At 42.8% G+C, this 25594-nt stretch overlaps 18 protein-coding genes across 18 annotated transcripts; 10 read left to right on the top strand and 8 right to left on the bottom strand.

Annotated features, from left to right (window-relative positions):
• Positions 1 to 87: 87 nt before the first annotated feature.
• RPL25 (60S ribosomal protein uL23) lies at positions 88 to 1036 on the top strand (the record flags this gene model as incomplete). The annotated part of the gene is made up of 2 exons (XM_022819699.1): positions 88 to 100; positions 621 to 1036. The coding sequence occupies 2 exons, from the start codon at positions 88 to 90 to the stop codon at positions 1034 to 1036; spliced, it is 429 nt and encodes a 142-aa protein (XP_022676238.1).
• A 245-nt stretch (positions 1037 to 1281) lies between these two features.
• On the bottom strand, positions 1282 to 2043 carry BXI1 (Bxi1p; the record flags this gene model as incomplete). Its single annotated transcript, XM_022819698.1, has 1 exon — positions 1282 to 2043. The coding sequence occupies one exon, from the start codon at positions 2041 to 2043 to the stop codon at positions 1282 to 1284; it is 762 nt and encodes a 253-aa protein (XP_022676237.1).
• A 605-nt stretch (positions 2044 to 2648) lies between these two features.
• Positions 2649 to 3773, bottom strand: MDH2 (malate dehydrogenase MDH2; the record flags this gene model as incomplete). Its single annotated transcript, XM_022819697.1, has 1 exon — positions 2649 to 3773. One exon carries the CDS (start codon positions 3771 to 3773, stop codon positions 2649 to 2651), a length of 1125 nt encoding a protein of 374 aa, XP_022676236.1.
• Positions 3774 to 5346: 1573 nt separating this feature from the next.
• On the top strand, positions 5347 to 6633 carry TRM13 (tRNA:m4X modification enzyme; the record flags this gene model as incomplete). The annotated part of the gene is made up of 1 exon (XM_022819694.1): positions 5347 to 6633. One exon carries the CDS (start codon positions 5347 to 5349, stop codon positions 6631 to 6633), a length of 1287 nt encoding a protein of 428 aa, XP_022676235.1.
• Positions 6634 to 7457: 824 nt separating this feature from the next.
• On the top strand, positions 7458 to 7787 carry KLMA_40389 (uncharacterized protein; the record flags this gene model as incomplete). The annotated part of the gene is made up of 1 exon (XM_022819693.1): positions 7458 to 7787. The coding sequence occupies one exon, from the start codon at positions 7458 to 7460 to the stop codon at positions 7785 to 7787; it is 330 nt and encodes a 109-aa protein (XP_022676234.1).
• A 39-nt stretch (positions 7788 to 7826) lies between these two features.
• FBA1 (fructose-bisphosphate aldolase FBA1) lies at positions 7827 to 8912 on the top strand (the record flags this gene model as incomplete). The annotated part of the gene is made up of 1 exon (XM_022819692.1): positions 7827 to 8912. The coding sequence occupies one exon, from the start codon at positions 7827 to 7829 to the stop codon at positions 8910 to 8912; it is 1086 nt and encodes a 361-aa protein (XP_022676233.1).
• Positions 8913 to 9308: 396 nt separating this feature from the next.
• PEX12 (ubiquitin-protein ligase peroxin 12) lies at positions 9309 to 10316 on the top strand (the record flags this gene model as incomplete). Its single annotated transcript, XM_022819691.1, has 1 exon — positions 9309 to 10316. One exon carries the CDS (start codon positions 9309 to 9311, stop codon positions 10314 to 10316), a length of 1008 nt encoding a protein of 335 aa, XP_022676232.1.
• A 60-nt stretch (positions 10317 to 10376) lies between these two features.
• KLMA_40386 (uncharacterized protein) lies at positions 10377 to 10988 on the bottom strand (the record flags this gene model as incomplete). The annotated part of the gene is made up of 1 exon (XM_022819690.1): positions 10377 to 10988. One exon carries the CDS (start codon positions 10986 to 10988, stop codon positions 10377 to 10379), a length of 612 nt encoding a protein of 203 aa, XP_022676231.1.
• Positions 10989 to 11242: 254 nt separating this feature from the next.
• MRPL3 (mitochondrial 54S ribosomal protein mL44) lies at positions 11243 to 12199 on the bottom strand (the record flags this gene model as incomplete). Its single annotated transcript, XM_022819689.1, has 1 exon — positions 11243 to 12199. One exon carries the CDS (start codon positions 12197 to 12199, stop codon positions 11243 to 11245), a length of 957 nt encoding a protein of 318 aa, XP_022676230.1.
• Positions 12200 to 12600: 401 nt separating this feature from the next.
• On the top strand, positions 12601 to 14082 carry MSS1 (Mss1p; the record flags this gene model as incomplete). The annotated part of the gene is made up of 1 exon (XM_022819688.1): positions 12601 to 14082. One exon carries the CDS (start codon positions 12601 to 12603, stop codon positions 14080 to 14082), a length of 1482 nt encoding a protein of 493 aa, XP_022676229.1.
• BLI1 (uncharacterized protein) lies at positions 14059 to 14364 on the bottom strand (the record flags this gene model as incomplete). The annotated part of the gene is made up of 1 exon (XM_022819687.1): positions 14059 to 14364. The coding sequence occupies one exon, from the start codon at positions 14362 to 14364 to the stop codon at positions 14059 to 14061; it is 306 nt and encodes a 101-aa protein (XP_022676228.1).
• Positions 14365 to 14604: 240 nt separating this feature from the next.
• On the top strand, positions 14605 to 15753 carry ANR2 (Anr2p; the record flags this gene model as incomplete). The annotated part of the gene is made up of 1 exon (XM_022819686.1): positions 14605 to 15753. One exon carries the CDS (start codon positions 14605 to 14607, stop codon positions 15751 to 15753), a length of 1149 nt encoding a protein of 382 aa, XP_022676227.1.
• A 256-nt stretch (positions 15754 to 16009) lies between these two features.
• DCW1 (putative mannan endo-1,6-alpha-mannosidase) lies at positions 16010 to 17368 on the bottom strand (the record flags this gene model as incomplete). Its single annotated transcript, XM_022819685.1, has 1 exon — positions 16010 to 17368. The coding sequence occupies one exon, from the start codon at positions 17366 to 17368 to the stop codon at positions 16010 to 16012; it is 1359 nt and encodes a 452-aa protein (XP_022676226.1).
• Positions 17369 to 17833: 465 nt separating this feature from the next.
• On the bottom strand, positions 17834 to 18331 carry UBC7 (E2 ubiquitin-conjugating protein UBC7; the record flags this gene model as incomplete). The annotated part of the gene is made up of 1 exon (XM_022819683.1): positions 17834 to 18331. The coding sequence occupies one exon, from the start codon at positions 18329 to 18331 to the stop codon at positions 17834 to 17836; it is 498 nt and encodes a 165-aa protein (XP_022676225.1).
• Positions 18332 to 18906: 575 nt separating this feature from the next.
• MAC1 (Mac1p) lies at positions 18907 to 20400 on the top strand (the record flags this gene model as incomplete). Its single annotated transcript, XM_022819682.1, has 1 exon — positions 18907 to 20400. The coding sequence occupies one exon, from the start codon at positions 18907 to 18909 to the stop codon at positions 20398 to 20400; it is 1494 nt and encodes a 497-aa protein (XP_022676224.1).
• A 57-nt stretch (positions 20401 to 20457) lies between these two features.
• On the bottom strand, positions 20458 to 21963 carry FMS1 (polyamine oxidase; the record flags this gene model as incomplete). Its single annotated transcript, XM_022819681.1, has 1 exon — positions 20458 to 21963. One exon carries the CDS (start codon positions 21961 to 21963, stop codon positions 20458 to 20460), a length of 1506 nt encoding a protein of 501 aa, XP_022676223.1.
• Positions 21964 to 22296: 333 nt separating this feature from the next.
• On the top strand, positions 22297 to 22653 carry KLMA_40377 (uncharacterized protein; the record flags this gene model as incomplete). The annotated part of the gene is made up of 1 exon (XM_022819680.1): positions 22297 to 22653. The coding sequence occupies one exon, from the start codon at positions 22297 to 22299 to the stop codon at positions 22651 to 22653; it is 357 nt and encodes a 118-aa protein (XP_022676222.1).
• Positions 22654 to 23324: 671 nt separating this feature from the next.
• On the top strand, positions 23325 to 24881 carry KLMA_40376 (viable in a HAL3 SIT4 background protein 2; the record flags this gene model as incomplete). Its single annotated transcript, XM_022819679.1, has 1 exon — positions 23325 to 24881. The coding sequence occupies one exon, from the start codon at positions 23325 to 23327 to the stop codon at positions 24879 to 24881; it is 1557 nt and encodes a 518-aa protein (XP_022676221.1).
• Between the last annotated feature and the right edge of the window lie 713 nt (positions 24882 to 25594).

Genomic DNA, 25594 nt, shown 5'->3' with positions numbered 1-25594 from the left:
AAGTTTTAAACAATATTTCAGCGTTTGGTAGCATAATAGAGTTCTTATACGTTATTCGACAAGGACGAACACAACCAAGACACAAAAATGGCTCCATCTAGTATGTTTAAAAAGCGCAAATGAGAACTTGATGCTGATAGTATTGAAAGAACGAGATTGAAAGAACATTTAGACCTCAACTTGGAAATAAAAAACCGTCAAGACTTAGAATGAAACGAAACATGGTAGTTAAAAGCATTAAAACATTCCACGCACAGGATATAAGAATTTAGAGGCAAAGCAACCCATTTATTGAAGAGTGAATGAAATCCTTGACCTTACATTTTATAACGTCGAGCCGTATGACCAAAAAGAAGACTTAGAGTTGGATGATCTATTTGAACGTGGTATATTTCAAATCTTTATCCAGAAGAAACATAACCAGAATAGACGTTTGAATGAAATTGGCTAGTTATTAATAACTTGGAGAAATAGGATTTGGACATCACAATTCTAAAAGCGAGTTTTGAAGGTGTACTCATAATCATAATCTTTCAACAAAAACTATCAGTTCCAATGTGATAGAACCATCTTTTACTAACAAAAATTTCCCCATCAAATGGGTTATTCTTTTTTTACAGCTAAGGCTACTGCTGCTAAGAAGGCTGTTGTTAAGGGTACCAATGGTAAGAAGGCTTTGAAGGTCAGAACCTCTGCTTCCTTCAGATTGCCAAAGACCTTGAAGTTGGCTAGATCCCCAAAGTACGCTACCAAGGCTGTCCCACACTACAACAGATTGGACTCTTACAAGGTTATCGAACAACCAATCACTTCTGAAACTGCCATGAAGAAGGTTGAAGACGGTAACACCTTGGTCTTCCAAGTCTCCCTAAAGGCCAACAAGTACCAAATCAAGAAGGCTGTCAAGGAATTATACGAAGTTGATGTCTTGAACGTTAACACTTTGGTCAGACCAAACGGTACCAAGAAGGCTTACGTCAGATTGACTGCCGACTACGATGCCTTGGATATCGCCAACAGAATTGGTTACATCTAATCATTTTTAATGTATACATAAAAGCTCAATAAATCGTGTATTTCAATTAAATCATTTTAGTTTCAATAAGATGTTTAGCCGAGGGGATGTCAGAGTTAAGAAGGGGTACAAACTTTCCGTTGATCTTGCCGTTTATCCCCCACCATTTAATCTTTCAAAGATTCCCCAATCTTGAATGTTATTTACTGTACGTTAACGGTCATTTATATATATAGATATCTTCATGATTAAGCGTTATTGAATATTCAATCATCTTCGTTGCGCGACAAGATTCTTAAAATGTATAAGAACAAATTAATAATATCCAAATAAAGCATCATTGCGCATTTTATCTCTTCACCGATAAGTACTTTCCGTAATATTAGCTGGGTATCAACGAAAATATATCCTGTGAAAAGAATGACCCCAACCCAACTGATTAATAGATCTAAGTTTGTATTAAAACTGAAGAAGATAGAGGATAAAGAGAATCCGATCATAACCCAAAGTAACATGTTAAGCCAGTAATACCATTTTTGGAAGTCATAAATCTTAAAATAGTTCGTTGACATTAGTGTCGTCGTGATACCAATTACGACGAATAAAGTCATCATCACAGCGTTTAAGATTACCTCTGGCCTGTACACAACCACTACGATGGAAAGCGAATAAGCTTCTGCCAACGTAAAAACAAACAACAAAGCAAGCTGCTGTGGGAATGAGAGCACATACCAGGGTTCATTTTCCTCATCGGTAGACGAAGGTGCAAAACTCAACCAGATACAAGTGACCAACCCAATAACTATAGCTAGAATATCAACCCATAATTTTGTCACAATGAAATATTGAAGCTTCGGGGAGTTGTACACATACAGACCAAAGGCGAAAGTCAAAGTTAGTTGAAATAACAATATTGAGTACACATTCCTTAAGAATCTCAACTTTATTTCATTTTCACAGGAACTGACCTTGGTAGAATATTTGAAGTCATCTGGGATAAAAGGTGTAGAAACACTAGGTTCAGTCATGATTCCACGTGTGTTATCAGCCTTGTTAATTACCTATTCACAAAGTCCGTTCGACTTGAAGCTTCCTTAACAGTTCATATACGAAGACATAGGCTTCCCTTGTTTCAATTTCGTTATTTTAATATTAATCCGTCGAAATCATGATGATGATATGATTGATGGTCGGGAAAAGAAAAGATCGCACGGGATTCTTTGAGAACGAAATGGAAGATTAAACTGACCGATATATTCCAACATAAGAAATACGTAGGGAAGATGATTAAATATGAATATTGGTAGGTTATAGTAGAGAATAATAGGGTGCTATGAAACGGTAAAATGATAAATAAGTACTTGTAGAGAAATAGAGCGTGTGTGTTAATGGTCATTAGTAACGCACAAATATAATGAAAATGAGAATTGAAAACGATAAAAAAAACAACTTAGCGCTGAGACTACATTCGCTTTAGAGTAGAGTAGGAGTAAGCAAACGATATGAAATGCAGAATAGGCAAAGAACTCTTTAGTGGTTGTAAGGGTTGGATCTATGATTTTTTTTTTTTATTTTTTTATTTTTGACTTCTTGTCTCCCTTTATCTTTGAAGATGAAAGGTTCAGAAAGTCAGTTATACCAAGCTTAGACCCTTGTCAATATTACCCTTTAGAGTTTCCAAGCAGATCGGTAGTAGCGTCTCACGCTCGTAGCTGTCTAGATGTTCCATGATCTCGTAGTGGACTCTTTCGATACCGTTTATTCCGATGGAAAGTGGAATCGAGAAATAAAGGGTTCCGTTGATGTACTTTGATCTTAATTCGTCAGAGCCTGGGGCGATCTCGGTATTATACCTGTTAGTGAGCGGAACATACATGCAAATATTTTCGATAGTGCGGATATTTCCGACCAAAAGGTCGATGAATTGTGCTGCGATTTTGAAGCCCGCGTATGCCATGGATAATGTCGCGCTCCCGTTACCGTTCTTTGCTTGGACGATTTCGTCCCCACCATATTGAACTCTGTGGACCAACTTTTGCCTAACGCCATTATCTAGCAAATTAGCGTATCCGGAGTTAGAAGCGCGGTGATTCAAGACGGAAAAAACGGGGATGATGGTATCTCCGGAATGACCACCAATGACCGGAATGTCAGGTGCGTTATTTGATTTGAAAGAGTTTAGCTGTTGCACAAAGGTGGAAGCTCTCACTAGGTCCAAATGGGTGATCCCGTACACTCTAGCCTCGATGTTTGTGTTCGCACTGTGTGGGCTGTTTGCCAAAGTCGACACCATCAGTGGGACCAACGAGTTCACTGGGTTCGAAATAACCAATACATGCACTTTAGACAAGTCACAGTACTCTGCGATGTCGTTTCCTAGCGACTTGATGATCTTGGCGTTGACACCGATTAGGTCATCACGTGACATACCGGGTTTTCTGGGCACACCTGCTGGGATGATGACCATGTCTGCATCTTGCAAGCACCGTGCGATACCGCCATTCCCATCATTTGGGTAGTGTGGAGTGGTGGTGATAGGGGTGTCTATGTGTGACAAGTCGGCTGCTGTGCCCACGATGGCATCTTTGTTCACGTCGTATAGCGCTAGGCTTATGTGTCTTGACGAGTCACGTGGTAACAAAAAAGAAGCGTTCGACTTCAACAAGAGCGACAAGGATTGGCCAATACCGCCTGCCGCCCCTAGAACTGCGATCTTGAGGATATCCCGTTGCTGGACATCATATGATACTGCTGGCATTTTTGAATCTGTTGCTGACACTTTTTCTCGTTTATTGAATATACTGGTAGTGGATTAGATCGATCTAGTCAGCCTTTTACAGATACACGAGGGTTCTTTTATAATAGTAATGTATATCTCAAAAAGATGTTACTTATACGAGGGAAAAACAGTAGACACAGATCTAAACATTTTACTTTTTACGCACGCACACAAGTTTAACAACTTTAAACCTCTTGCTTCTGTTTCCCCATGTTTATATATCCAAGATAAACAAATCACTACTTCACAATATCCACTATACAAAACGTAAAACCTAAATGCCATATGGCAGGCATTCATCCACGTTTATTAAAGCTACACTCTGTTAACGTACAAACACTCGCATATGCAGTGGCAGAGGTATTTCCCCAAATAATCGGACATGGCACAATCCTACAAAATGGCTCTATACGGCTACAAACAAATACCTACAAGGAGAAGAAGGGGGCTTGCTGATGTAGTTACTGATCACAGATCATACATTTGTGATGTGATGAGCATCTTTTGTAAAAAGAAGGAAAAATTAACGTAATGTGTAAAAGTAGCATAGAATAGTAGTATAACATTGTGCAGTGCAGTGCAGCAGGGATTAGATAATAGCCGAATTAGTGATAGAAATGGGAAAGGAAAGGAAGGGGGGGAGAATACAATGCCATGGCTACTGCTGCCACTAGGCAATTTCAATAGCGTTTTTGTGTGCCATAGCAATGGGGCCAAGGAGGAACTGTATTGGATTTAAGGGTTTTTTTTTTTTTTGTTTCTTTCCTTCTCTGTCAATTTCTCTTCTTTCTCTGTTTTGGGGCCCCACCCCCGTGAAATAACCGGGTAACATCGAGCGCATATTATTCTCCGACGCTGAGCGACATCCCATTGTTCTTAGAATACCTTGCAGTGAACCCAAAACCAAAACAAACAAAAGTTAAATTGGACAGCGAGAATGAAAACAAAAAGACTGTAGAAAGAGAAGAAGGAAAGAAAAACAGATGCGAGCAAGGGTCATGCAAAAGACGTGGGTTTTCCCGTGAAGGTCATTCAAAAGTGGCAGAAAACCGTGACTGGATGTGGGTGTGGCGCAGGAAAAAAGTGATGGAGAAGAAGACAGTAGCAGTAGCAGTAGTACGTAGGTAATGCACTATTCACGGACAGGACGGGCGAGAATAATCCGTGATGTGCATGATGATGATGACATGCACTTGCATCGTATGCAGCGAGCGGGCGCCGGCAGCACTCTGTTTTCGGCAATAGTGCCGCTGAATGTATCACGTGACACCAATTAGAAATATCACCGAAAACGAACGACGATGATGAGGAAGAAAGAGATTGAGTGTGTGTGATCTGCCTTTAACTACCTATCTGTAATCCCATCTTTTTTTTTTTTTTTTTTTTTTCTTTTCATGGAAGATTCAAAGCAGGCGATGAGCTGAGCTGAGCTGAGCTGAGCTTAGCTTAATTTAGCTAGCTGCACATCTGAATATCAGCTACGCTATAGCATATATCGTTGTGCAGGCTGTACAGAGGATTGTCACAGGATATTAATAGATATATACCAGAAATGACAAGTGCTGTTGTAGACAAGGAGCGGCTTCAGTGCGAGTTCTATCTCGTGAAGAAAAAGAGACAATGCGGAATGACCAGACGAGCAGGCTCGCGGTTCTGCTCGGAACACTCCGATGATTCAGACCGTGTGCCCTGTCCACTGGACCCATCCCATACCGTCAGTGTTGACAAACTACGTGTACACATGCGCAAGTGCAACAAGTTCAGACACGACGTCTCATATCAGGCGAAAAGTCGCGACATTCCATGGTTTCAAGAGGGACTCAATTCGATCGCGAATGGTGCGAGTGCGGATGCCAAGCCAAAAGACGAGACAGTTGTGGCTTCCATAGCGATTATAGAGAGAATATTCGAACAAGAATTCCAGGATTTGCCAACGTTGCCGTTGATCGAGAAGAAGAACGAGCTCTTGGAACAAACCGAACGGTACAAAACTTTGATCAATAAGAAACATGCAAGACAACAATCTTCATTGATCGAGCACTTGAAGGAGGCCTCGCTATGGCCGTCAAATGACAAACATATGCAGTTCATTGAGCTCGGGTGCGGGAGAGCCGAATTTTCGCGGTATGTTAACATTGCAGTACATCTAGATCAGACACAACATGAGTCTGAGTCTGAGTCCGAGGAAGGTCCCAAAGAGGGTACCAAAAATGTTCCGTCATTTTGTTTGATCGACAGAGCATCTCAGAGACTCCGGTTCGACAACAAATTCAGCGCCGATGTGGACTCAGAAGTAACGCTGAGACGGGAGAAAATAGACATTAAAGACTTGAAATTGGATGCTGTGCTGAACCCTGACGCACACGAGTATGCTGCCATATCCAAGCATCTATGTGGGGTAGCTACGGACTTATCGTTACGCTGTCTTTTGAACAGCGAAAAATGCAACAAAGGTCTCAAGGGCATTCTTATTGCCATGTGTTGCAGACATGTGTGTCAGTCGTCCGAATACGTGAATCGCGACTACATCAGCGACCTCTTAGCAAAACACGGTCCTGATATGACGTACACAGACTTCTTCCAGTGCCTCAAGAAGTTCTGTTCATACTACACCTGTGGCCTAAGGCCGGACATGGACCCTAACGGTGGGGCAGAAGAGCACTTTACGAAACTAACGCACAACGAAAGAAAGCGTATAGGCTACATGGCGAGACGAATCGTGGACGAGGGCCGCCAGCGGTTCCTGCAATCACGGGGCTTTAAGACAGTGTTGTTCCGGTACGTGGACAACTCCGTTACTCTGGAAGACACTGCGTTGCTCGCGCTCAAGGATGCTTAAAACCTGCATTTATTCATTTATTCATTCATTCATTGTACTGTACTGTACTGTATATAACGGTATATCACGTGACCATAATAACCCGGATAATTAAGTTTTCCTGGATCAGGTACCGTCCGTTGCCTTCCATGTGTTTTAAGTGTGTAGTATGGTTTGAAGCGGGACAAACTCTGGCTAGGGACAAGATCCCGGGACAAGGGCCAAACGTCAATGCTTTGACGTCTCCCGGAGGTATCCCGTTCCAGTGCGTGAGGGGCGTGGAGCGACAAACACACTCCCACATACATCTTTCCCGGAGGCAGAAACAAAATAAGAACAACAACAACACACCAACACGCCAACCATAGTAACCCACACGCTTAAACAACCAGTATCAGACCGGTACCCAACTTCTACGGCCGGCGGCGGCTGGCAGCGGCCTCGAGCATCCTCTATTCCCTCACCTCTTCTCTCGCTGTTGTACAACTTACAGGAATTCCCCTCTCTCCTCGAACTGGAAGCCGTGTTTCACGTGAGTGGTGGTACGATACCCGGTGGGAACCCTGTGTTGTGATATTTCGCCTTCTGGTTTTTGTTTTTGTCTCTCCCCTCTGGCTTCCAATACCGGAAAATTTGGAAATTTTGGAAAAACAGGAAATCACAAAAAAACAGGAGAACCTGGAAAACGTAACGAAACCAAATAGTGGAACCCAACTGAATCCGCCGTAGACCAGATCAACCCACATGATTAAACGTCGCCCTCGACTTCCAGTGGTACTTCCAGTACCAATTCCAGTACCACTTTGAACAACTCTCCATAACACTTCCAATTCCACTTACAGTGTATGTGTGTGTATGTGTGTGCGTGTGTGGACAGGTTTCTTGCGCTTCTTGTACTTCTGGTGATGATAGATGGTGGATTCTCGGTACAGGAATTGGCTCAGGCTTTTTTTTTTTCACATCGATTTCAGTTTGGGCTTTCCCTATGCATTCATTATATTGTGATTGCATTGAGCTTTGGAAATTTTTCATACTCTTCGAAATCATATATAATAAGTTACAATGTGAGTTATTCTCTCCTTCCTGGTTGTTGGTGTAAGCATCATTTAACTAGTCCCTTTTTTTTAAAGTTATTTAATATATATTTTTATTTTGTCCCAAACACCAAGAAGTAATCTTTACTTTTAGCACACAAATAACCAATAAATTCTAAAATGCCAGCTTCAGACGTTCTATCCAGAAAGACCGGTGTCATTGTCGGTGACGATGTCAGACACTTGTTCGAATACGCTAAGGCTCACAAGTTCGCTATCCCAGCTATCAACGTGACCTCTTCTTCCACTGTTGTTGCTGCTTTGGAAGCTGCCAGAGACAACAACTCTCCAATCATTTTGCAAACCTCCAACGGTGGTGCTGCTTACTTTGCCGGTAAGGGTGTCTCCAACAAGGACCAAAACGCTTCCATCAGAGGTGCCATTGCTGCTGCCCACTACATCAGATCCATTGCCCCAGCTTACGGTATCCCAGTTGTTCTACACTCTGACCACTGTGCCAAGAAGTTGTTGCCATGGTTCGATGGTATGCTAGCTGCTGACGAAGAATACTTCGCCAAGCACGGTGAACCATTGTTCTCCTCTCACATGTTGGATTTGTCCGAAGAAACCGATGAAGAAAACATTGGTACTTGTGTCAAGTACTTCAAGAGAATGGCCAAGATGGGCCAATGGTTGGAAATGGAAATCGGTATCACCGGTGGTGAAGAAGATGGTGTCAACAACGAAGGTACCTCCAACGACAAGCTATACACCACCCCAGAAACCGTCTTCTCTGTCTACGAAGCTTTGGCCCCAATCTCTCCAAACTTCTCCATTGCCAGTGCCTTCGGTAACGTCCACGGTGTTTACAAGGCCGCTGCTGCTCTAAAGCCAGAACTTTTGGGTACTTTCCAAGAATACGCTTCTAAGCAATTGAAGGAAAAGAAGGATGACAAGCCATTGTTCTTGGTCTTCCACGGTGGTTCCGGTTCTTCCACCAAGGACTTCCACACCGCTATCGACTTTGGTGTCGTCAAGGTTAACTTGGACACTGACTGTCAATTCGCTTACTTGAAGGGTATCAGAGACTACGTCTTGAACAAGAAGGATTACATCATGACCCCAGTCGGTAACCCAGAAGACCCAGATGGTCCAAACAAGAAGCACTACGACCCAAGAGTCTGGGTTAGAGAAGGTGAAAAGACCATGTCTGAACGTATTGCTTCCGCTTTGGAAATCTTCCGTACCAAGGGCACTTTGAACTAAGTGTTTCCTCCTTTGGAATGACGCGCTTACTTTACGAAAGTATTAATTTATATATAACAAATTTTATATACTAGAAACGCATGAAATGAATTATGTGAATGGTCTCTTTATTATACCGAAATTGGGCCGCTACCACCTGTTGCTCCCCTAGCCTGTTAATTTATTGGTTTGGTTTGGAAACGGTTGGTGAATTGATTGATATGTTCAAAACTTTCCCAAAGTGACAGTCACGTGCCGCATATCAGTCGTGGAGAAGTTCTTATAAGCGTCCAACCAGCCAAATAGTCAATTTTAAGTTTGGGGCCCTCACTTACCCAAAGAAAACCTGAGTGAACTCGAGACAACGTGGCATTGCTCCAAGTTGCACTCAGTAGCTGGCTATAGAGTAACAACAAGATGGATTTCTACTCAAATCTCCCGGTAAATTTACAGCAACCGACCCTTTTCGAGATCCTATCCGTAAATGAGGTCAAAAAGCTCATCAAACCAACGTTAAGGTACATATTCTCCTTATATTTGCAACATAGGGGAACAGGGAGATGGCTGTTGAAGATTTTCAACAAGTTTGATTTACTCATACTACTCCTAAAATCCCTTCTTGAGTACAGACATTGCAAAGCGACAGGTGCTACCATATTAGACAAGTTTTATGGATTGAAAAGGGTTTCAAGGTTTGATCACCTAACGTTTCTTGGAGTGTGGATAAACGACTGCTTGTCCGAATACATCAATGATATATGCGAGCAGTATCACGAAAAATTACAATCTATGAAACTTACAAACTTGAAATTGAATAATTGGCAGCAATGGTTCGATCTGTACTTCCCCAAGGTACAACAAGCGATCAAGGTGATCAATTTCTGTTTTAAGTTAAAGTACTTGCGCGACTCAAAGCATTCGGATTTAGTACAATTCGCCACTCAGACCAGATATGAGCGCTATTCGGAACCAGATGAAGTGGAAAGCAAGGTACCCGCGGTATCTGATATAGTACAGCGTCGTCGTAAGAGAACGAATATGCCTAGAATATTAGAAATAGTGAAGAAATCCGTTGATAAAACATTCTCCATGTTTTTGGATAAACTGTTCCCGAGCTTTTTAGTCATGATCAGAATATTACAGATCATTAACCAAAGGCCTGAACTCTTCAAACAGGACGTTCGCATCAAAAAACCTAAACCACCTGTGTTACCAAGCAAGAAGGGATCCGATAAGGATGTGGACAAGGCAAATGCTACAACAGAAAATTGTCCATTGTGTGGGGAAAAAATAAAAGATCCTGCTATGATATCTTCGGGCTATATCGCGGATTTGAAATGTGCTGAAGAATGGGTTCGCACCGAGACTACTTGTTTCATAACTGGCATAGAGATCAATAAAACTATTCGTAAGTTGTTAATATAAGTTGCATATCACATAATATCATTTGTAGTTCAATGTTAAAATTAGTTTTTCTCTTCTATTCTAGGACAATGCAATACTGGTTTCCAGTTGATTGAACATAGTTTGCATTACCGTAATTTCGTATTCTAAACGTGAAATTTCATCTTCTAGATCAGTTGCGATTGTGTTTTTATATTTTAACGTGAGCAACCACATCTCTCTTAGAACTTCATCACTTGACTTGTCGCTTTTTTCCAAATATTGAATCATCCTATCCAAACGATCCTTTAGGTCACGTTTTAACAACCCTAAATCTGGTTCATAGCTCTGAATTTCAACACCACACTCAATTATCTTGTAAGGGTATCGTACCCCTTGGTGCACCTGATTCAATCTACATGATTCAGGGAAATATTCGAATACTGATAGTATATTATAATTTGTCGATTCTAAAAGTTGTACAGCATCTTCATAATCGTATATTTCTGGATCAACTAGTAGCACCCCAATAGGGTCCGACTCTTTCCAATTAAATAGCTGTAGCCTTTTCGGTAGGAATTCCGTATTATCATTCAGAAAGCAATGTGATGCCACACCGTTCTCTAGAGTAAGTATGAACAATAACGGTCCATTGTCTTTATTCGAATTTAAAACGGAATTAACTTGCAATAAAACCTCCTCTTTCAAGTCCATGACAATACCAGAAAAAGTTATTTATTAGTCCAACACTTCTAGAAGCTATAAGCAAAGCATGTAGAACTTAATTAGTTTCGATTTGATTTTAAACTATCAGATACTGTTGTATAATATATATTTACAGGGCAAAAAATCTTGAAAAAGGTGCAACCTTACAAGTATATGTTATGTTTTCTATCCAATTCCAAGATATCGTTAAGAAGGAAAAAGAGAGAGAGAGGGGGAAAGAGAGAAGAGGGAAAGTATAGTAACTATACTAGAACTTCTCCTTGGTCAATAATGACTTGTTGTTGAGATTCTACTGGTTGGTAGCAGTACCATTTTAGTAAAGCGTCTGTAGCGGCTCTTGCCTTTGCCTCTTTCAAAGATGAGCCAAAACCTTCGCCCAATTTTTCTTCACCGCTGAAAACGCCAACGATGAAGAGAGGGGACTTGGAAAGCCTACCGTTCTCTGCAATTAGTTTTGAGACGGGTCTTTCTAGGCCTTCACGGCGGCACAAAGCTGCCAATTCTCTAGTTGGTTGTTCGAATGCAAAGAGTTTCTTAACGTCGAGTTTTCTCGACAAGATGTAGTCCGAAATGAACTTACGGGTTCTGTTCAAGTCGCTGTCGACGCTGTATACGCCTGCAACAATACTTCTAACAGCAACTGCCATGGCATTAGCCTCTGTAAAATTATGCAGTTCGTTTCTAGAGTTCTCAAAGAAACGGAGTTTGCCTAAGGTAACATTTGCGTTCTCGTTCTTGGCGTACCTGTCCACCAGGCTAGTGTTTTCCACCTCTATACCCCATGAACGACCTACGTGGGACAAAACGCTGTCATTGATATATGCGTCCACAGCGGCGTTCAAAACGGCTGCCGGCAATCTAGGATATTGCTTCATTAGTTCGGATGTAACCGTTAATGTCAAAAGGTTTTTACCGAAGATATTCATGCTAACATTATCGAAGTTCTTTTCTCCAGCAGTACGGCATGTTAGGCATTTTGACAATAGCGAATAGCTAAACTCCTTAGGAAGATTCAATCTCGCATGTAATGCTACCAAGTTAGGACTGGTAAGCTGCTCGGATCCTCTCAATAATGAGCTGATCGTGTTTTTATATTGCTTTAATGATGATAATTCAGATACTTCCGCTTGGTAAACTCGGGTACAAGATGCAAAGCCTCGCACCCTCACTGGATTCAGTAGGCTTCTTAAAACGGACATTTTCACCCCTAGTTTATAAAAACCTATACGGATGGTTGAAAGCTTGCAGATCAGGTTAATTGTGCTCTACCAACGTCCTTTATCCATACTTTGACTTACACATCTTTGTCGTAAGTATTGAGATGCTTCTAAAATTTTTTTTTTTCACATTGATGTTCGAGAAATGGAGATACCCGGCCAGATAGTGTTCGACCTTTTTTTTTACCTGAGTAAACGTCACGTGATTACCGTCGCTTTATTATAATCGTTTTAAAGCTCATCTCATCACTTGTTGTCGCCTACTCATCGCCCGTTTAATGTCATCAGATACACTTCTGGTAGGTAGCAAAGTAATTTGCTAGGATCAGCAGTACAACACATAATAAAGAACTCTGAAGATACTTTCTAAACGCTCTTTTGCGATGGGCTGTTGTAGACTGCTTTCTAAACCGGTATGCATGCCGTTATGGAGACGTCAATATAGTGTCCCCGCAACTTATTTCCACCCCACCGTATATGCATTGTCTACACCGTCCAACCAGCATTCTGCCATAGCAATACTGAGAATATCTGGGACCCATTCAAAGTATATTCTTGAACAACTAGCGCCTGGAAAACATGTCCTACCTAGGAAGCCGATGCTTAGAACGTTAAGTGACCCGAAGACCTCTACATTTATAGACGAAGCACTCGTGCTATACTTTCCGCAACCCAAGACTTTCACTGGAGAAGAGCTTGTTGAGTTGCATCTACACGGAGGGAAAGCGATCATAAAGGCAGCGTTGAAGAGCATACAGGAATTGAGATCAGAGGAAAGAGATATTCGAATGGCAATGCCTGGTGAATTTAGTCGTCGAGCTTTCCAAAATGGGAAGATGGATTTATTGAAATTAGAGAGCATAAACAAAATGATACATTCTGATACAGAGATCCAGAGGCTTTCAGCACTACACTCAGACGAGATTCTGCTTAAATTTCAGAGATGGAGACAAGAGATTATAGATCAGATGGCCAAATTAACAGCAATCATCGATTTCGGCGAAGATATCGAATCGGAGGACATTGAAGCAATTATAAAAGCAGTAAATGACAAACTATTGACACTACATACCCAAATCACTCGTTTTGTGACAAAATTAGATCGGATGTCAGTGTTGAATGATGGTATCAAACTTACGTTATTGGGTGAGCCGAACTCCGGGAAGTCATCCCTAATAAATGAGATATCTCATGATGAAGTAGCAATTGTCAGCAACATCCCTGGTACCACAAGGGATTCCATAGACGTAGTTATGGATATCAATGGCTTCAAATGTATCTTAACGGACACTGCTGGGATTAGACAAGGTACATCGGATGCAATAGAAATTAAGGGAATTGACAGATCCAAGAAAAAGAGTTTGGAAAGTAACCTTGTTGTATTGGTTATCGATGCTTCAAAGCCAAATATAGATGAACAATTCTTCGATTTTATCAACAATCAGTTAGCGGAAAAACCTTTGGTTGTTGTTTTGAATAAATCTGATTTAATTACAAGCGATCAATTGGCGCAGTTGAAAGCTAATTTTGAGGCAAAATTAAACGCCCTGAAAGTCCATACAGTTTCTTGTTTGACAAAGCAAGGCTTGGATTCGCTAGTTGAGACACTTACCGATAATTTCAAGCACATTTCGGCAACAGAAGACGAGGACCCTATAGCAGTGTCAGACCGTGTCAAAGAGATTCTTCAGACAGATCTCTTGTACGGCTTGGACCAGTTTTTTGAACACAAAGATCAAGATATTCTAATAGCATGTGAAGCCCTAAGGATTGCATCTGATGGGATTGGTAAGATAACAGGAGAGAATATAGATGTCGAAGAAGTCCTAGACGTTGTGTTCTCAAAGTTTTGCATCGGTAAGTAGTAACTCTTTAATAAAAATTTCCCATTCATCAGCCAGGTCACTGAGTTCCGTTATTTGAGACTCTAATTTATCTAATTTCTCTGTAAACTCTTGTTTATCATTCAACCAGTCATTTATACTATCATCTTTCTTGAAATGGGCTTTCAAATAATCGAGCTTTGCGTAATTGTTCTCTGTCTCTTGCTCAAATTGAGAAACTGCTGTTGCTGTAACAATGTCTATACGTTGCTGTAGTGTTGCGACTAATTCATCTATCTTGGTTCTCAACGCTTTTTCCTTCATCAAGTAATTGCTGTTACGTCTTTATCTCACCGAGTCTTGAGCTTATTATGTTGGTTCATACTGGAGATTTCTGTAATTAAAGGATTTAACGAATAACTTTTCCACATTTATACCTTAAAATTGATTTCTGAAATTAATCTCCTAATCATCAAGAACTAATATTTAGTAAGAACTTCCAAAAAACAGGATCCAACTCCATATCAATTATCGAGCCTATTGATTGATCCCCAAGAACCAAAGATGGTTGTATTTATTCATGAATTCGATGTTCTCAAAGGGAACACACTATCATGGACTAACGGAAATGCGGAAGCTCTAGAGGGTTTAGAATTTACAGTGTTACCATCGGGTATTCACTTGAGAGAAAGGGATACAATTTATTTCCAGTTCAATGGAAAATCTGGACTTGCAGTATTCAGACAGAACAGTCTTGATCTAGATGCTTCGCAGCATCATATTGATAGGTCTCAAGTGAAAATGTTCAGTTTTGGGACCTTATTTGACGAAAAAATGGACTATGAGCAACTATCGCTGTATGAGAAGGGTATGAAAACGGCTCTGGAAGAATGGTGGGAAGATCATGACTACAATGTTCTTGAGAAATGGGATGCTAAGCGGAACCACGATGAAATTTCCAGCTTCAACTTCAATGATACTTGCGTAGAGGTCGGGCCAATTGTCTTACAACTTTGGCGCTGCGCATTACTTCACAATAGGGTGCTTGTACTTAACAAAGGCGTAGAAGTGAAGAAATGCAATATGCTTTGTCATCTGATAACAACAATGGGGAAATTAGAACAAAGCGTTTACGATAACGAGATGACAATTACAATGCTAAACACTGAAAAATACAAAAGTTCGGAGTCATGGTGTGCAACTACTAGTGATGAAATTCTCATGTATGAGACAGACCTTTATGACAAACTTGTGATCTGGGATGCTACCGGAATACATCTTAGAGATCATGACCACGAAGTTAAGTGTAATGAAGTGGATTTTAGCATATACAAATCATTGACATCTGATGACTTGAGCAAGTTCAATTATCAGTATGAATCGTCAATCATATGGTCAAAATTAATAATCGATGGTCTCTTTTTGATATTCACCGGTAACATGTACAAACCTTGGTATCATGTTGAAATAGAGCCAGTGGAAAACCCAGACTTTTACCGTTACTTCGTAGAAAGAACACGGCGCATATATTCTCAATCAAAGACAATAATCGAAAACAATCCGGATCAAGACACTATTTACCAAGGGGCTAGCATTTTGACTACCTTCCAATTGGATTATTTCCATGACGCAGAATTTCTTCGCCAACTAACTCAACAATGGTTTGGAAAACCTATTATACCCAACTATATAGACCTAAGTTTCTTATTTTAAACAAAAAAAAACCCAATAATCTGACCTTTGCGTTCGACGAGCCAACGGTTGACGGCATGTACGTCGCCGAAGTAACATTATTTGAAGTCCTAAGTTATACATATGTGTGCAACACCCAAATATTATAAAAAAAAAGAAGAGTGACATTGAAAGGGGAGATGAAAGTATGGGAAGAACTGAGCGCTTCATGTTCATCATCATGTTTTATTTCTGTTATTGTTGTGCTTTCTTCCATCTTTCCAGCCTTCTTTAGCTCTTAAAGTACCAACCATACAACAGATCCAATAATAGTTATACCGATTACTGCAGTAATGATACCGGCACCGGCCTTGTCCCCATGTGTTATAGTTAATGGCGACAAATTGGATGGCGACTGTTCGGTACCTGCAGCAGGGTTACCCACAGAAGTACCACCAGTATTTGCTGTTAGTGGTGCAGGTCTATCCAGACATCTAAGGTTTTGCATAACTTCTAAGGCGGCCATTTGTTCACCTAGACCATATTTACCATCCCAACCGTCGTAAAACCAATTCAAACCACAAGTGTGACCATCTGTACCACCGGAGCACGATTGAGCAGCACCTTTAGCAGATGCCTTGAGCAATTTCATGATGTCATCTCTCGTTTCGGGGACCAACTGAGCAGTCAAACCCAAAAATCTTGAGAAGTAGGCTTTAAAAGAACGTTGATCGTTGTTACAGTAACCACTACCTTGACAAGCTGCCTCGTACATGATGTTATTAGTTGAGTTGAAGAACACGCTAGCAGAGTTCAGGAAATCTTTCGTTCTCTTATGCCATAGTTCGGAACCTGTGTGGTTGTACATGTAAGCGCTCCCACTCAAGATTAGGCCCTGGTTGTAAGTCCATTGATACTTGACGATCTTGGTACAGTTATTCTCGATGGAGGCACCATCGTACACGAAGGAACTGTTCTCATCCTTATCAGTCAACATACCGACATCCTGCATCCAGTCGTACACCTTAGTAGCCCAGTCAGCGTAAGTAGAATTACCCGTGTAACGGGCCAATCTCGAAGCCATATGGAACAAAGCTGCGTTCGAAACCGAGTTCTTGTAGTCGTAACCCGAGTTCCAAGTGAAAATCTGCCATCTGAGCCCACCACCACACGTATCGGAATCCCAACGAGAAGCCATCGTATTGAACACCGCTTGCGCTAAATATAACCACTGGGGTTGATCCTTTGGTGGGTTTGGATAGTTTCTCTCTGCGGCTGCCATCACGACGAACCCCCAGAACGCTTGATCATCGTTACCCTCGGTCACTGTCTGGTTCAAAGGCATATAATCGTTGTTGTCACCGGTCTGGTAGAGCAACGCTTGCGTTAGGATCGAATTGTATGTATCATTTTGCATATAGTACCAGTAATCGAGAATAGAACCCCAAGCACCACCGGCTTGCCACCAGTAACTGGGGCTCGCGAACATACCGATAGTCTGGCCCTTCTGCAGACCCGTGTAATAATCCATCAAACCAGAAGAAACCAGAGAAGTCGCCTTTTGCAACGAATTTAAATCATCAACGTCTAGATCAATACCACTGGCTACAGTCAAGAACGCAGTAAGCGTCGTCAGCATCAGTTTCCAACACTTCATCGTACCTGAAAAATGTTTCTGTAATACCTGATCTCTACTTTAGCTTATTTTCTTACCTAACCACTTCAAAGATACACACCAAATATCGAAACCTTCTTCTGTTACTTTAGTTTTCTCTTTCTTTATAGTATACTTTACATGATAATGTGCTAATAATTTACATACAACTCTTTCTTTAATTTTAGACAATCTATATATAATGTAAAATACGTATATAAATGTGTGTGAAATACATATGATATACACATGATATACGTAATGGGAACAATGCTAGCGAGATAGAGGGTGATAGTGGCAGTAAATATTGTGTATATATGTGTGTGTGTGCGTTCGTGTATATATGACGGCACCAGAAACGAGGGAGGAAGAGGAAGAGGAGGAGGGGAGGAGGAGGAGGAGAAGGGGAGAAGGAACTCTGATCTCTCTATATGTACTCAGTAGTGTAGTAGTGAATAGGCGGAGGGTTTAGAAACCCAAGGACTTGAGCAAGTTCAACTTGACCTGTCTTTCGAATTCGGGCCTGTTGTCTCTCCAGAGAATGCAGGCATCGATGTTGGCCCCGGACTCGATGTTTGGCTCGCTCAAGATGCTCATGACGCTGAGCAAAATCTTCTCGACACTTTGCACGGGCGACCATCTCTCGCACTCATGTTCATACATGTTTGGGTCTGATCCGGGCGAGTGCAAGATGGATATGCATACTTCGCCGTTAGGGTAGATATTTGGATGGAGAATGCTTGGCTGGAACGTGAGTTTTGGAGGGTTCAAGGGATAGTCCTTGGGGAAGTCCAATCTGGCGTTGAAAACACCGCCCTCGTAGCACGAGTCTGGAGGACCCATGATGAGACAATCCCATTGGAACAAGTTCGAATCATCAACTGGACTTGCAAGGATTCCTTCGGGACTATCCTTCGTCAATTTCTGTAGTTCTTTGAGCAAACGTTTTTGCGCGGTCTTGGACATGACGTGTAGTGTGCTTCCGGTCAGCGTGAGCAGCGGGCTTTCTGTCTGTTTAACCTAGCACTCTCAGTTATATGTGTATATATGTGTATATGTTATATACATGCGTGGCTTCTATGCGTTAGATCAGCAATTGGATTTCCTAAAGCGTGGACCGAGCTGGTCACGTGAGAAAAAACGTGAGATAAATGCCTTGTTCAACAACAGATGCCTTCTTCAGCAGCGGTACGTGTCCCAGTCCTCGTGGAACGGGCTGCACGGCTCGTTGCAGGGTCTGAAATACTGGGAAACAAGTAACTGCGGTGCTTTGGCTCTCCGGTGGTTTCGCAGTTTCGAGCTTTCTTTCTTCCTGCTATGACAACATGACTTTTCAGAACTCATCTTCAAAGCTACACCGATAAAGACTAATGAAAGAACAAGAAGAACAAAAAGCCACACGAAATACACAAGAAAACACCCTGTATGGTCTACGATTAGAACAGAGTAGGCAGCCAGGGAAAAGTGTAGTAATAATTAGAAGTTTGGAGAGTCGATCAGAAGGGAAAAGATAGTAAATAATAAGGAAAAACGGCGCTCAAATGATAATTTTCAATGGAGAAAAGTACTCGTGTGTCTCTTGCATTAGAGGGCATCGATCTTCTTCGTGCAAGCACAGCGACCGGATGCTCGTCAAGGTTCGTACCAGAGGGAGACCTTCACCATTAGATGTGAGAAAAGTCATTTTGGTGGACAAGAACTCGCGGGTCGATGTGCCAGACGGCCAAAGCCAAAACCAAGGACAAAACCCAGGCCAAGTCCAGGGACAGAGCGAAAGTGCGATGGAAGATGATACAGAACCGTTGTGCACTGGGATGAACAAACAGCCGGTGCTTTTCCTAAGAGCTATTGCAACCAAGAAGGCCCTTCTTGTCGATGGGAACTTGAAGATTTTGGTCGCGTCGGAGTCAAGTACGCCGGACTCAGAGGTGACACGAGAATTACAGATGAAAGAGGATGAGAAGAAGTTTGTTTCAGAGCACGAGTTTTTGCTCCAACACTCGACACGGCCCACCGCAGCTGCATGCAGCAGCTGTTCGGGCAAGAACAAACAGCTTTTGAGTCGCGGAGACGATGAGTTCTCCGCAGGAACCGTATCGAAACGGCTAAAGGTGGAAAATGATAACTCATCTATGGATCTTTCCATTGCGGCAGATGGCTCCACTATCCCATCCAGCAACAGCAACAGCAACAGCAATGACAATCACAAATCACAAAATCCACATATGTTCCAGGACTCTGTTGTGCAATTGTTCACACAGAAAGGCGCGTACTTGAGTACAACATGCTCTTGTGACGATAACTGTGGTTGCAACAACTGTCTAATACACAGGGAAGAAGAAGAACTTGAGAAATATTTACATGGACTACAACAACCGCTAATTAATCTAGGGAGTGCTCATCTTTTCACGACCACGAACAACAACAAGTCGGACCACATATCGATCCAGAATCAAGACCCCTCAGAAACAGATTTGCTAAATCCCATCAACATCGGTGCCAATGCGCAAGGTTACAGCGAGATATGCCTGTGTGATCACAATTTGTGCGAATGCCCCAACTGCTTATTTCATCCAGAAGAACACATAACTCTATCTGATATACTGATACACGGCGTCTTGCACTATAAATGGAAGAAGAAAACTGTAATACACTACAAGAACAAGGCTATACGATCAAAATACTGGTGGGATTTCCTCACTTCACAAGTACCATCGCTGAGTACAGAAGGACTTCGATCTTTGGATCTAATTAAGTGGTTTGACAATCTTGTGCTGTCGAATATAGTTGAGTTGCCAGACGTGAATGATTATGGCTACTTTTCGAAGCATATAGATGGCGCTAAACACATTAATAACGTTACAGAGAGTGCAAATCCGCACCTTAAAATGCATAACAATCATAACGGCAGAGGAGACGAAGACGCAGGGACACATTGTATGAATAATAGTGGGAAGAATATCGAGAAGGAAAATTTGAGCTTCGCGAATGACCCTAGGGCTGCCAATGCTAGTACCTCCTATATGATTCTTTAGAATAAAACTAATACTAGTTATAAGAAGAAGAAGAAGAATTCTTCGACGATTTTAACTTTATCTTGTAAATACTTTGTCAAGGATATACTTAGCTTCTCTTTTACCACTTTCCCAAGCACCATAAGCGCAACCTGCACCATCCATGATGGTATGTTCACCAGCGAATCTCAAGTTGCCCTGGCCCGCACTCAATGCGATGACCAAATCCATTGGGTCGTCTCCCGGTTTGCAAGCGCTGTAAGCACCGAGAGCGAATGGGTCGGAAGACCATTTCGTGGTGATGATATTTTTCAAGACGGGTGCTTCAGAGTCAGAATCTGGGATCTTGTCTTGTAGATCACAGATGTAATCTTGAGCGTCTAGGGAGTGGAGCAATTTGTTGATGACTGGTCTGTAGAATTGTTCCACTTCTTCTTTTGATAGCGTTTCCAAGTATTCTGTGAGAGGTTGTTGAGTGAGCGCGACGAAAGTTGGGATTCCGGTACGCTTAGCCAAGTTAACAATGTATGTTGGATTTTTCCAACTATCGTCGTTGCTTCTTGGTAGTTTTTCTCTCATTGTGGATAGCAGATGGTGCAAGTCATCTGAGTTTCTAACGGTTTCGACAAAATCCTGTGGTTGTTCATGAGCGGTAAGGAATCTGCCGCACTTGGTGGACCATTTCACTTTGTCGAACTCGAAGATGACTTTCCCCAAGGATCCGAAGGACGATTTTTCCGTCAATGCCTCGGTGATGGCAGAGTTTAGCGGTGGATCGAACTGGATTCTTGCTGCGGTCTTGGCGGAGGGCTCGGGGTCCTTGCAGGAGAAAGTGAGGACGGATTGAGGCACGGTAACTATACAGTAATCGCAGGTGTAATTGCCCTTATCTGATTGCACTTGGAACCCGCCGTTGGGCAATTTTTTCACAAGGGACACGGACTCGTTGAGGTGGATCTTGTCTTTTATTGGTTTTGCGATTCTTGAGACGATTTTATCGTAGGAGAAGACGAGGGCATTTCTGCCGTTGTGTTCGATGCCCGAGAACTTGCCGCTAAGGCCGTACCAATCAACACCGTGCCACAATTCCATATACCTGAGCAATTGGGGCAAGTGGAACAATTGGTCGTTTGTGAGCAAGTCTCTTTTCTGGTAGCAGAATTCGATACAGAGGTCGAAGTATGGGAGGTCTTTGACGCCGAGTGATTGGTAGTATTTCATTTCGACCCAGCGTTCGAACTCGTGTCTCAAGGTATCGAGCTGGTCGACGTTGACGATGCCGGAGTTCTTGTCGACGAGACAGGTAGCGTCCTCGTCGTCGAAGACGAAGTCTGCGCGTTCCTCTGCTGGTAGGCTGAGTTCCTCGAGGAACAAGCCGTTGCTCAAGGTGTCGTGGTGCCACGCGGCGCCCACCTCGTACTTGCCGTTGCGGCCTTGCTCTGCGTGGAGACGTCCGCCGATGCGGTCACGTGACTCAATGCAGATCACTGAATCGATTCCGTTGGCATGCAGCTCGTTGCAGGCCTTGAGGCCTGCGATGCCCGCGCCAATGACGAGGGCTGTGTAGTGCGTGGGGGTGGACATGTGTAAGAGTAGCCTTGGTGGTGGTGGTGGCAGTGGCAGTATTGGGGAGATTGGGATTGAAATTGGGATTGGTACAGTTTCCAACGGTCAATGGCTTTAGCCTTGGCTTATGTAGTGAGGACCTTTAAGTTGGTGAATCTTTTGGCAGCCCGTTCTGGGTAAGTCGCAGCGACCCGATAAGGCTGTCTAAGCGAGTGCGTCGCTTAGGCAGCCGGGAGCAGCTCGCTTAGCAAGAGGAGCCTCGCTTAGCCGGGGCGAGTAAAAAAATCAAAAAAAAAAAAATCAAAAAAAAACAAAAAACATAAAAGCGAAGCGGGCGGAATGATCCCGATTATGATCACGTGTCAGAGTGAGGGTAACAGGGAGACACCTTGTCCCCTTGGGGACTCTGTCCCCAAGGGACAACAGACAGGCGACAGAGTCCCCAGGGCCAAGGGACAAACACAGCGGAAGAATGGCACTGCCACTGCCACTGGCACCGTCCAGTGCCTGCCAAAACCCGCTGCCGCCTCTGATAAGAGAAGTTCCGGCATCTCCAACGCCAGGCAACCAAAAGCGTCCCGTCTCGTCTCGTCTCCGTCCGTACACTGCACTCCTCCAGCCCAACGAATCTGTGCCCAGGGCTTTCCTGCGACAGTGCCTCACTATCTGGCTGTTTTTTCACTGACTGATTCGCGATTTCCTTTGTGATTCCCAGATAAAGAGATACAAATCAAAAAAAAAACAACAACAACAAAATGCCGTAGCGAAAAACAAAGTGTGGACCCAAGCTCAAGGCATGGCCTTAGGCCATGCCTTGGGCTATTCCCAGCAGCATCGGAACAACCCTGGGGATGGAGACTGAGATTGAGACTGAGACCGAGATGGAGGTGGAGGTGGGAATGCGAGTGGGACCCCTGGGATGGACCCAGGACCGGACCCAGTAGCTCCAAACACGGAACCTACCTCTGCGCTTCCCTGTCTCTCTGCATGCCTTTTTCTGAGCATTTCACACACTTTTTTTGTTGCATGAAAAGTTTAAAGGAACGCTTTTTCAAAAGTGCACATGCCTCACCTTTATTTTGTACTTTCGGTTTATAGTTGGAGAAAGAAAGACAGAGCTAAAAATATTGAATATTAAACAAGGCCTTTTTTGGATCTGAACCTTTTTTTTTTTTTTAATTTATTTTATTTATTACAGAGTTAGCTAGTTAAGTTATTCCTCTGGTTTGTTGTTTCCAGTCTGTAGTGGCAGTGAGTGACACCGGGAAGCGTTGACTGAGTATAGATACATCCTAGAAGAATAGCAGGTGAGAAAGGTTATAACAAGAAGAAAAAGGAATAGGAATAGGAATAGAGTATAAAAAAAAAAGAATAGTATAATGAGCCACCAGGAATTGTCTTTATCGGGAGATGATAAGGGCTTGGACAGCAGGGCGGACACGTTGACGCTGTCAAACTCGAACTTGGACCTGAACCTCAACATGAGCCCAGGAGTGTCCGGATACGACGATGCTGGGTCGATCCATAGCGAGTCGTCGATGATTTTTGAGCGAAATGTGGAAGACCCTTATTCGCAGGTGTTTTCGAACCCAAGGCTTGCGTCGCTCTCGCGGTCGGGTTCCCACGCTAACCTGGGATTCGACTCGCCCCAACAGGACGGCAGTGGTGGTAGTGCTGGGTTGCCAGCCGGCTCCTATAATGGATACCCGGTACCCCTGTCGAGAAAACAGTCCAACGCAGGCTCGTTTGTCTCGCACCACACGCTCGAAAACCTCGTCGCTCCGGCTCTAGACGAAGGTGTCACTATCGTGAACGACGACTCGACCGACCTGGAGGCAGTAGAGATGATTTACTCCAGAAGACCTTCCACCATCGGCTTGGATATGGCCTTGGGCAGAACAAGAACAAGCTCGTTTTCGGAAACGGCAACCCTAAACGCACAGGCACAGGGCGCGGGCGCAAACCCAAGACTCATGAGAACCAACAGCGCGTCCCAGAGCTCTGGCCCGGAAACAAGACCAAGAGTGCTACGTTTTTACTCGTACGCTGATATGCTTTCCGACGAAAACTCCCAAAACCCAAGAAGACCCTCCATCACACAGTCCCTCTCCTCTACGCTTCTAAGACAGCAGCAGCAGCAGCAACAACCAGGCGGCCCAGGGCTTCCTCATGACCCTTACCAGTCCACCTCTCCAAGCTTCTCAAACCCTTTCCTCAGCTCTCAAGCACTGGCCTCCAGTGCAGCTCCAGGAAACGGCGTCCAACCACCAACTAGCCCTCTTGACGCACAGCGCAAGTACTCAAACGTCTCGATACCCCCACTCTCCGTCACCACAAGACATTACTCCAATAACATGCTTTCGCGCTCCCCAAACACAACCGCTGCTCCAGCTGCCCATCGTCTTAGCTCGTGGCCATTGATGATCCCCCATAACACCAACAGTGCCCTCCTACGCAAATCGCACTTCCAAATCGAGTCCAGTGGAAGCGAGTGTTCTGATGAAGAAACCGATCGCGACCACCACAGGAGCAACTCAAACAACTCAAACGCTAGTAACAACTCCAACTCCAAGGCAAAGACCATCCCTAATTCAACAAACATCAACTCTCCAAACTACACCCAGTATCGTCACTCTGATCGCGATTTACCCAGTGCTGGCACTCTCAATACCTCGCCCCCTAACCAACAGCAGGGCTTACGTTTGTCTCGTACTTCCACCCAGGGCTCCGGTTTCGGGAAGAAGTTATCTCCTCCAGCCTACAAGGCAAGAGCCTACTCCAACGCCAGTAGCAACTCTCCGTACCATACTAATCTAAGCAGAAGCTCGTTTTCTAGCGCAAACACTCAGAGGTTGGACGACATTCTCTTCGATGAACAACTACAGTCTAATACGGTTAGTGAGGTGTTAAAGAAGAAGCTAACTAATGACATATAAAGTTGATACCGTATATCAATCAACCCCAAACAGTTATAATAAACCAATTTTTAAAGAGAATAATAATAATAGTAATAAAAAAAAACAGATTAAAAAAGATCTAACAGCAGCAGTCCCATAAAGTACAAACACTCACACACTCACACAGTATGTTCATGTTTACTCAAAATTTAAATCGTAGTCCTTCATTTGTGCCCATCTTCAATTGAAGATTTCAATTATTTTTAACAGAAGGAAAATACAAAAGGTAGTATTATTTTTCGCTGGTTTTCACGTTCATTTTCTTTCCCTATTACTCTTTCCTTCCCTCTTTATTTCTCATATACACGATACTCGTTATATCTTTTATTTCTCAATTACATTACAATCTTACATCCACGTTCAATTAATAGAATTATTATTGCTTGTTGCTCTAAAATGACAGATTTAGTTTGGTTCGGTTTGGTTCGCTTCAGTTTAGTCCCCCGTTTGAATCTGGTCTAGTTTGAAGGCCTAAACTCTGTTTCGTATATAACCCTCCCTCTTTGGATGTTGTTGTTTTTTTCTCTCATTTTCCTTGTTATTTGTGCTCTTTTATTTCCACCTTTTGTTTTATGTTTTGTTGTACTTTTGTTTGTAGACGATATGAACGGAATGAACGAAACCCTCTTTTATTGTTGTAATATATTATATTACATTATATTATGTATAGTGTATATGCAGATGCAGTCCAA

This window comes from Kluyveromyces marxianus, chromosome 4 (assembly GCF_001417885.1).
Source record: "Kluyveromyces marxianus DMKU3-1042 DNA, complete genome, chromosome 4".
Classification (NCBI taxonomy): domain Eukaryota; kingdom Fungi; phylum Ascomycota; class Saccharomycetes; order Saccharomycetales; family Saccharomycetaceae; genus Kluyveromyces; species Kluyveromyces marxianus.
Note: the sequence above shows the minus strand (reverse complement) of the source record. Positions and strands in the feature narration are given on the sequence as shown.